Source organism: Mytilus trossulus, chromosome 12, assembly GCF_036588685.1.
Source record: "Mytilus trossulus isolate FHL-02 chromosome 12, PNRI_Mtr1.1.1.hap1, whole genome shotgun sequence".
Lineage (NCBI taxonomy): Eukaryota > Metazoa > Mollusca > Bivalvia > Mytilida > Mytilidae > Mytilus > Mytilus trossulus.
The window spans coordinates 53556339-53567532 of NC_086384.1; the positions used below are offsets into that span (position 1 = coordinate 53556339).

At 33.0% G+C, this 11194-nt stretch overlaps 1 protein-coding gene across 1 annotated transcript; it reads right to left on the reverse strand.

Moving 5' to 3' along the window:
* Positions 1–5737: 5737 nt before the first annotated feature.
* On the reverse strand, positions 5738–8365 carry LOC134693722 (probable H/ACA ribonucleoprotein complex subunit 1). Its single transcript, XM_063554623.1, has 2 exons — positions 8056–8365; positions 5738–6100 (listed from the first exon to the last, which is right to left on the reverse strand). The coding sequence occupies exons 1-2, from the start codon at positions 8300–8302 to the stop codon at positions 5988–5990; spliced, it is 360 nt and encodes a 119-aa protein (XP_063410693.1). The 5' UTR covers positions 8303–8365; the 3' UTR covers positions 5738–5987.
* Between the last annotated feature and the right edge of the window lie 2829 nt (positions 8366–11194).

Below are 11194 nucleotides of genomic sequence, written 5' to 3' on the forward strand. Positions count from 1 at the left end.
TGTAGATTCTGACTGGAGATGACATTACTGTAGATTCTGACTGGAGATAACATTACTGGAGATTCTGACTGGAGATAACATTACTGGAGATTCTGACTGAAGATAACATTACTGTAGATTCTGACTGGAGATAACATTACTGTAGATTCTAACTGAAGATAACATTACTGTAGATTCTGATTTGGATAACATTACTGTAGATTCTGACTGAAGATAACACTACTGTAGATTCTGACTGGAGATAACATTACTGTAGATTCTGACTGAAGATAACATTACTGTAGATTCTGACTGAAGATAACATTACTGTAGATTCTGACTGGAGATAACATTACTGTAGATTCTGACTGGAGATAACATTACTGTAGATTCTGACAGGAGATAACATTACTGTTGATTCTGACTGAAGATAACATTACTGTAGATTCTGACAGGAGATAACATTACTGTAGATTCTGACTGAAGATAACATTACTGTAGATTCTGACTAAAGATAACATTACTGTAGATTCTGACTGGAGATAACATTACTGTAGATTCTGACTGGAGATAACATTACTGTAGATTCTGACTGGAGATAACATTACTGTAGATTCTGACTGGAGATGACATTACTGTAGATTCTGACTGGAGATAACATTACTGGAGATAACATTACTGGAGATTCTGACTGGAGATAACATTACTGGAGATTCTGACTGAAGATAACATTACTGTAGATTCTGACTGGAGATAACATTACTGTAGATTCTAACTGAAGATAACATTACTGTAGATTCTGATTTGGATAACATTACTGTAGATTCTGACTGAAGATAACACTACTGTAGATTCTGACTGGAGATAACATTACTGTAGATTCTGACTGAAGATAACATTACTGTAGATTCTGACTGAAGATAACATTACTGTAGATTCTGACTGGAGATAACATTACTGTAGATTCTGACTGGAGATAACATTACTGTAGATTCTAACTGGAGATAACATTACTGTAGATTCTGACTGGAGATAACATTACTGTAGATTCTGACAGGAGATAACATTACTGTTGATTCTGACTGAAGATAACATTACTGTAGATTCTGACAGGAGATAACATTACTGTAGATTCTGACTGAAGATAACATTACTGTAGATTCTGACTAAAGATAACATTACTGTAGATTCTGACTGGAGATAACATTACTGTAGATTCTGACTGGAGATAACATTACTGGAGATTCTGACTGGAGATAATATTACTGTAGATTCTGACTGAAGATAACATTACTGTAGATTCTAACTGGAGATAACATTACTGTAGATTCTGACTGGAGATAACATTACTGTAGATTCTGACTGGAGATAACATTACTGTAGATTCTGACTGTAGATAATGTTACTGTAGATTTATTTATTTTTCGTGGGAACTCATTTTCATGAATACCTGATATTTGTTTGTAGATATTTCTATAGAACTTTTGCAATTCGCTGAACATTGATTTTGTTGTTTTCCTGTTCCCACGAAATCAACAAAAATGTGCTTCCAATTATAATGAATCCACAGTACCTAACATTTAATGAAAATATATCCTAAGGTTGAAATAAGGGGACATTGATTTACATGATCCTTGAAAAAAAATTATTATTTGAAACATTGTAAATTTCAATGAAATGTGTCAAAGAGCAGGACACAGCCCAATGCCATTAATGGGTCTTCAACACAGCAATTAAACTTCAATATAAACTCAGAAGTTCAACCAAGTTCAACAATGTTTAAGTAATAAAATATGTAAAATCTAGTATAGTATTAAACAATGAGTGTGCATGTACAGTGATAACACATTGAACAAGTGTGTATGAACAGCCATTACATATTCAACAATGAGTGTGCATGTATGTGATTACATATTAATTAAACCATGAGTGTGCATGTACGGAGATTATATATTTAACAATGTGTGTGATTAACAGCGATTACATAATCACCAATGAGTGCATGTACAGCGATTAAATATTAAACAATGAGTGTGATGTAAGGAGATTACATATTGATCAATCGGTGCATGTACCGTGATTAAATATTTAACAATGAGTGTGCATGTACAGTCATTACACATTCATTAATCAGTATGCATGTACTGCGATTACATATTCAACATTTATCCCTAAAAATCGTTTCAATTTTTGCAGTAGCATTTGAGCCATAGCTTTTGGTTGCTCCAATGTGGCTTTTATTTTGTTTATTTGACCTTTGACCTAAATGTATATTTGGTATTGCCACCAGGTTTCATTCTGAAGGTTGTGCATTGAATAGGGAGATCTGGTATGATTGCTAATTGGACACCTCCTCCACAAAAGATTGACATAGAAAATAAAAAACTGTAGTTCACTGTACGGTCTTCAACAGTGAGCATAATTAGCTACAAAAGACCCTTTTTTATGTAAAAGGTAATGAACAAAAACAAATTTGATACATAGAAACAAACGACAACCACTGAATAAGATGCTCTTGACTCGGGGGCAAGGCACATACAGAATGTGGCAAGTATTTCTCATACCTTTTTTTGGTGTTTTTTCGAAAATAGCAGTCAGAGGAGCAGGATCTGCTTACACTTCCGGAGCACCCCTAGTTTTTGGTGGGTTTTTGTTGTTTATTCTTTAGTTTTCTATGTTATGTCATGTGCACTATTGTTTGTCTTTTTTCATTTTTAGCCATTGGGTTGTAAGTTTGTTTTCAATTTATGAGTTTGACTGTCCCTCTTTTACATGTTGTGAATATCTAGAGAAAGTCTAATTTAATATTTTGAATTCTTAATAATGTCAAACCCCACCCCCCGTGATTTTTTTTCAGCAACAAATTCATAAGTCATAATTAGCCAGTTCAAATGCATTATGAAAATAAAAACTCCAACGAATCTGCATAACTTATATATTTGTCCTATAACTGTCTTTTCCGCACGTGTTATGATTTGAAATCTCTTTCTGAGTGCAATGCTTTCATAAAGCTTCTGTAGATGTAATGTAAATATCAATATAAGATATGAAAAAAAATATTTTGATTCCCCATTTATAAAACTATACAACACAAGCTCAAAAGAGCTTTTGACTGCTTTAAAAAGTATAGAGACAGATGAAAAACTCAAATGAATATATGATATATGTACAAATCGTTATAAAAATTTGATATCTAAAAACTAAGAAATCATAAATTAGCACTAAAATTATATTTTGAGTCCTTTAGATTGTTCAAGTCCCTGAAATACACTGGAGCTCTCCCGTTAAGAATTTTGTAAGTCTCAAATGTTTTTTTGTCCTGATTCTTTTCACCTGTAGAGTTGTAACTCTTGTCATATCTAGAGGGATTTCATATGATTAGGTATAATCCTCATGTACAAAGCAGAGCGCTCTCTCGCGCACCTTTTCCAACATCTTAGAATTGGTGTCCGTGTAGACGACACAAAATTACAAGTATGGTATATTTTCAGTTTATTTTTACCTATATATCTATTCAAAGTGACAAAAACGGTTATTTTGTCTTTCATAAATTCGGTCGCATATTGACTCTTATGAGCTCAAAAGTGCACACAGATTAAATTCTGTTAAAATTAGAATCTATTAACCATAACCACAGCTCAATTACTCTGTTCTTATATGTTGTTCGTGAATATTTAAACTTGCTTTGTGTTGTTAATTTGGCACAAAATTCACAGAAAAAGAATTGGAAGCTTTGCCTTGTCAATAAATAACATTATGTTTTGTGACTTATGTTTTATTTTGCGTAGAAAACAGCCTAAATAGGTGTGTCAATGGTTCAACAACTGAACGCTATAATGCCCCAAATACCCGTGTTTTCCTGTTCATTCTTATATGACGTGCTTCTTTCGCTTTTTCTTTTCTTTCCAATAAAATTTGTTTGCACATGCGTATACTACAGAAAAAAGAATTTTATCAAATTGGCATGCATTTAATATATTTCATTAACCTAAAACACTTTTAAACTCTTAAAGGATGCACATGTTCCCCATACTAGTATATATGTTGCTTATATATGGTTCGTGTTGATCAGCCTTTAGTGTTCTATGTACTATTATTTGTCTGTTTGTCTTTTTCATTTTTAGCCATGGCGTTGTCAGTTTATTTTCGATTTATCAGTTTGACTGTTCCTTTGGTACCTTTCGCCCTTCTTTCGTTATATTATGACTACAATGTGTTATAACTGCAATTGATATATTTGATTCGTTTGTTGTGTTTTGTCGTTTGATTTTGCCATTTGATTAGAAACTTTCAATTTGAATTTTCCTCGGAGTTCGGTATTTTTGTTATTTTACTTTTTGGGGGCATATGCGACAACGTTCATGATGCATGGCTGTTAATACACCTCCCTCTGAAAAAAAAACACATTGCAAGTCGCCTGATTGTTTACAAACAAAAAAGGGAGATTCATAGAAAAATCTTCACAAACGCTTTACACGATTCACTGTCGCTCGGGGAAAAATAATGAAGAATATATGCCTACCCATGTTAAAACTACAATAAAGTATAACTTGCATCAATTTTTTCTGAAATTAAACATCAAACACAAGGTAAATACCATTCAACAAAGTTTTGAGGTTAAAATTTTCAAATGTAAAAATCAAAACCTCAAACATATCAAACGAATGGACAAAGCACATTAGTAAGACAAAACCAAGGGACATTTACATCAACAATTACAAATAAGAAATAAGAAACAACACGAATTCCACTAAAAACCGGGAGTGAAATCAGATGCTCCGGGAGGGTAGCAAAAATGAAAGACAAAAATATAATACAAAAGTTTACCATTGAACTAAACCGAGGGAGATATAGATATACAACATATTAATCCTGGTATCAATAATGAGTTTATCTATAGCATGTGTGTCTAATGAGTATCTGCAATTTCCCAGCTTACCTATAATATTTCAATTAATAAATCTAAGTCTAGCCCTACCACGTGATACTTTACAAACTTTGTTTCATGTTTTGAGCATAAATGATAAAGGTTAATGGGAAATTCGTGTGCACAAATATGAGATCATATATTCCTGCCATGTTATGTTTTAATTTAAACGCTGTGTTTAGCATTGCAATAAAACCAGGTTCAACCTATAATATTTCTTAAAATGTCATATCCTAAGGAATATCGCAGTTGCTATCTAATAGCTCGTTTCTATGTATGTTGCAATGTCGTTTGATTTTTGTTTCACTTGAGTGATTCTGTTGTGACGTTGTTTCCTCTTATAGTTGATGTGTTTCTTCGGTTTATATACTACTGTTAAATGTTCCAATCATTATGCGTTTACTTTTGTACATTGGCTAGAGGTATAGGGGAGGGTTGAGATCTCATTAACATGTTTAACCCCGCCGCATTTTTGCGCCTGTCACAGGTCAGGAGCTTCTGGCCTTTGTTAGTCTTGCATTATTTTAATTTTAGTTTCTTGTGTACAATTTGGAAATTAGTATGGCGTTCATTATTACTGAACTAGTTTATATTTGTTTAGGGGCCAGCTGAAGGTCGCCACCGGGTGCGGGAATTTATCGCTACATTGAAGACCTGTTGGTGACCTTCTGCTGTTGTTTTTTCTACGGTAGGGTTGATGTCTCTTTGACACATTCCCCATTTCCATTCTCAATTTTATGTTCCATTATTTATTAAATTCTTTTTGTGAACAAATAAATCCCTTGCATAATGAAAATAAGACACTATCAAATACCAATTGAACTGGCTTAACTTTATCAAAGGCATTCATGTAATAAAAAAAAGTAAAAATACACTGAACAAATAAATTTGTACAATATGTTGCAATTACTTACACTCGTCAACAGAGTATAAGATAAACAAACAAAATATATTATTATTGATTATGCAGTAAGAATGTCAAACATGAAACAATCCCGTCTTCAATATATAGTGTTAGCATTGGTTAGATTTTCCATATAACAAAACTATGAATACTTTCAGAATTTCATCATTCTTTCAATCACGCACATCCACATTCCTTGCGCTTCGGTTTAGTACAAATTTTATTAACGCAGACACTGCAAGCACATTTGCAGTAACATTTCTGTTGGCAGTATGGACACACCAAACGCGCTGAAATATAGACCCAACAATAATCAGATGAGTAAAGTCAAAATTTTATGATACATAAAGATATGAATAAAATATAACTATTGATTAATTTGTCTTAATAGGTAAACCGTGCCTCAGGTAGATGTTTTTTTTATTTTTCTAATAATTAGATTTTTTATCAACAGAGAATTTCAGAAAAAAAAAGTGTTATAAATCATGTCGCTGAAAAATGAGCTGATGACCTACAGGTCAGCCATGATATCGCCCTAGTGCTTGTAAACGGGATCAACAGTTATATTTCCATTCGTCACAGCTCTTTCCTTGATTTTTCTCCATTGGAACCACTCAATACCTATTACATGTTATTTCAACCGTTTGATGTATCTGAATAAGATTTATATTAATTTCTTCTGGCCATATACCGTAATCCCTTCCTAAATTTTACGGACACCATCACTAGTTGGTTGACATAAGCAACATGACGGGTGCCCCATGTGAAGCAGGATCTGCTTGCCGTTCCGGAGCACCTGAGAACACACCTAGTATTTTGTGGGGTTCGTGTTGCTTATTCTTTAGTTTTCTATGTTGTGTCATGTGTTCTCTTGGTTTATCTGTCTGTTTGTTTTCTTTCATTTTTAGCCAGGCGTTGTCAGTTTATTTTCGATATATGAGTATGCCTGTCCCTCTGGTATCTTTCGTCCTTCTTTTTTCATGGTCATCTTAAAACTGATAGCGTGTCGATTTCAGTGGTTCTTCCTTATAACTCTTTTGGAGCGGTTTCGGAGTCAAGAGCATACATCTGCAGACAACATCTGTATATCTGAACACGAAGGAGCGTAACGCATTAATTGAGATATGTAAACGCTATACTATTGGGCAGATGAGTCACTGCAGAGAAATGTGAAGTTTGTGTTTGAAAAGTTGAAATCATAAAGTTTGTCTACCAATCTTGTTTGAAGTTCAATTATCTCCCAGATGAAGCTTCATATATGAGTTAAAACTGATATTTAATAATATATTTATCAATTATGGACTTATGACGAGGTCAATAGGTCATATATAGAACTGTTCAGATTAAATTGGCCAAGGACGAAGGTCCATATATAACGTATTGACTAAGTGAAAGTCCTTAATTTATATATTAAAATAATTATGTAAAAAGTTTGAAAATAACATTGACTCGATGTTACTATTTTTGGAAAGGGTTTGGACTCGATGTTACCATTTTTGGAAAGGATTTGGACTCGATGTTACTATTTTTGGAAAGGATTTGGACTCGATGTTACTATTTTTGGAAAGGATTTGGACTCGATGTTACTATTTTTGGAAAGGATTTGGACTCGATGTTACTGTTAATGCTCTTCAACTTTGTACTTGTTTGGCTTTATTACTATTTTGATCTGAGCGTCACTGATGAATCTTATGTAGACGAAACGTGCGTCTGGCGTATTAAGTTATAATCCTGGTACCTTTGATAAATATTATCTATTTTTTTTTGTCGTCACATACCTGGACAGATCTCCAGAAGTCGTTGTTTTCTACTATTTTATTGACGTTTATTCCTAGTTTGCCATTATATACCTATACGTTTTATATAAATATAGAAAGGTGGATTGTTTAGATCCAAAAAAATCTTCTACTTGGAATTGTTAATTTATTTTTCTAAATCCAACGACCGTATTAAAAGCATTGAATTGAATAAGCACAATAAGTATCTTTAACATTCGTGAACTGTTGAAATTTAATACAAGAACCTGCATTAAATGATAACCATTTACTTGGTTACAGTGTACATTGAAACAGCGAAACTTTCTTGAATTAATACAAGGGCACATGCGGTCTTTGTTTGTATCAAAGTATTGCCGGTTGCAGTATAAAAAACAGTATCCAGTAACATAACATATTGTATTTTTTTAAAACTTGAATCAGTCTTCTAATAAATTAATTCTCCAAAAATTTATTTAAAGTAAACGTACGTAAAAAGCCTCCACGTCCTCCACCTGGGTCCTTCGTTATTGCTGTATCCCCTCCTCCTCCTCCTCCTCCTCTTCCCCCTTTTCCTTCTCTTCCTCTTTCTCCTCCTTTTCCTCCGTACCCTTTTCCTCCTTCTCCTCCGTATCCGCTTCCTCCTCCACCTCCTCCATCACCAAGCTGTCGCCCATAGGTACATATCAGTAAGGAGAAAAATAATGTAAAAGTAAATCTTGTTATTATCCCATCCATTCTCTAAAGTGTATCAGTTATGCGATGTTGTTTATTTGTCAGAATGCGTCTTTTTTGTCTTATCTTGACATCCTCATTTATCAATTGAGTACAAGTTAACATGACGTAAGGTCACATGGAAATAGACTAGCTATACGGATGTTAATATATTTAAAATGACTATGTACATGTTTTTCGCTTGTGCTCTTCCCTTTCCTTCAGGATTTTCAAAATATAGTTAACGACACAAAAATCGCATCACCGCATTACTAATGTAAACATATTTTATTAATTAAATTCAAGTTAGATAATAACCATAATTCGTCATAAACATATTAATACAAATGAATAATTAATGGGATATAGAAACAAGCTGTTAACTTATGTAAATGAAAACATTCTATATGATTGTGCAGTACTCAAAAAGTAGAATGTATAATATTATAAAAAAATATGTTACACTACATTATAAATAAACACAAAATGTAAAAACACAAGAAGAAGAAAAATGATCAGATATATCAGAAACACAATAATGAAAAGTACATGTATGTTTCTGAACGGACAAACTAATTTTTGATATACATATACACAGTAGACCTGTTGAACAAGGTGTTTGAAATCACTCGTCAAATATGTTATTCCTGATTATGGATGTTGGAACTGCAATGAATACTTCGATGTTTTTTCATAGCTGAGTACCAGTGCACCGTATAGCACAATTTCGTTGTTATTTTTAAATATTCAATAGAATATTCATAACAAAATTCAAAAGTCAAGGTTTCAATTAATCTTTATGGCCACACTCCAGATCAGCAATATTTTTATGTCAGGATTAATGTATAATACAAATGACAGCAATATTAGAACACAATAACTACGAAAAGTGTCCGCATAAATTCAGAGTGCCATCATGTCATCTTGTTATTCAACATATTGTCTCGCAACATTGTTTCAGTAGTGTTGATACCTCAAACTGACTCCTATAACAAGAAAACTTGACCGCATCAACCACAAGTGACCATATTTGCACTTTATTTCGGAAATCTATATAGCCGCATAGTAAATCAGCAATAATTGCATGTCCGGTGGATTGCATAATTCTGATGAAGGCAACATTAGGAAAAATGAATGAACAATTTTTTTCGTCTTAATTTGAGTGTCAGTATTTCAAATCTGTATTCATAATATTGAACCGTCATAAAGGTAACTAGTTCAAGATGGTGTGTATAAAAAAAAATACGTGTGTTTGACCGCACTGACATGTCTCAATTCATTTATCTATAACAAAAACAAAAATAACAAAAAGTACATGAGGTTCTCTTCTTGGAATAGTATACTAATTACTGTTGATATATACTGTCGGTTGATTGATTTTGTTTGTAGCTAAACTTTAAATAGCATATTCATATTTCATATGCACAACAAGTATATTTTTTGGACGTTTTATGTATCATTCATAATCGGCAAATACAAATCTGCCAAAATTGACGATATTATTAATATTTGTACGACACTTTATGAATCTGGAAATTGTTCAATTTTTGTTAAAATATTTTGTCGAAAACAAAATCGTAAATTCAATGCAAATAAGGTGAATAACGATGGAATAGCCATGTAATGCATACACATGATAAAGTAAAATTTTCAAGTGAACTATAAAAAGAAGGGAACGAAGCAACGTCGACAATGATGTTGAAATCCCATGATATAATAATTTTGTTCCGATGCGTGGGATCACCATTCGTTCTGCCTTCTAATTAAACAAAATTCATTTATTTTATTCGCCAACTGGTCTGGTCAGTAGCAGACCTGTCAATAGGTTAACCGACCACAGGTCTTGTCGGGGACAGAGCTGTCCTCTGGACTGGTCAAAAGCAGACTTGCTCACAGGTCTGGTATGGATCAGACCTATCAATAGGTCTGCAGCAGTCCTATAAAAGAAGACCATAGGTCTGGTTCGCCAACGAAGAAGTTATCTTATTCGTCTGCTTAACATTTCTCAAGTTAACTCAAAAAGCAGTCAACAAGTCTGCTTAAAGTTTATATGTATGGCCAACAAAGAAAGACAAAGAGAAAAACAACTGTACACAAAACACAAAATAAAATAAATCAAAGACTGAGACCAACACGAACTTCACCACAAAAATAGGAATGATCTTAAGTGGGCGTAAGTAGATCAATGTTGCATCCAGTTTTGTTGATTAAAATCCCAATAGTCGACTTCTTATTGAGAATGGTCCTTATGTGGGTGGTTGAATGTAATCATATTTTTTGACACCTCTATTAAAAATAGAGGGATTTATACCGTTTTGTTTTTGATTGTACGCTTTTCAAAATATAATAGAAAATCATTGCTACCTTTTAATATCAAACATAACAAAACATTATACATTTAGTTCTATCGACTACAATTATTGTTAAAATTGTTATGTTGTATTTTTTTAAATTGTAAACCGCCAGGTAACCGTGGTACTTTTATCCACCTGCATTTCGTGCATTATTTAATATGAGTATTTATGTAATTTCGTCTCTTATGGAAGATTTATATGTATACCATTTTGTACCTCACGTGAGATTTATATGTATGCCATTCTGTAGATCACGAAAGATTTATATGTATGACATTCTGTTGACCACGAAAGTTTTATATGTATGCGATTATGTAGACCACGAAAGATTTATATGTATGCCATTCTGTAGACCACGAAAAATTTATATGTATGCCATTCTGTAGATCACGAAAGATTTATATGTATGTCATTCTGTAGACCACGAAAGATTTAAATGTATGCGATTCTGTAGACCATGAAAGATTTAAATGTATGCAATTCTGTAGACCATGAAAGATTTAAATGTACGCAATTCTGTAGACCACGAAAGATTTATATGTATGTAATTCTGTAGACCACG

Excerpts from the sequence above, each read along its gene's own strand:
- LOC134693722 (XM_063554623.1), bottom strand. The coding sequence starts at position 8,302 with ATGGATGGGATAATAACAAGATTTACTTTTACATTATTTTTCTCCTTA. Across the intron at positions 6,101-8,055 it reads AGGACGTGGAGGCTTTTTAC|CGCGTTTGGTGTGTCCATAC; the intron begins GTACGTTTACTT and ends TCTATATTTCAG.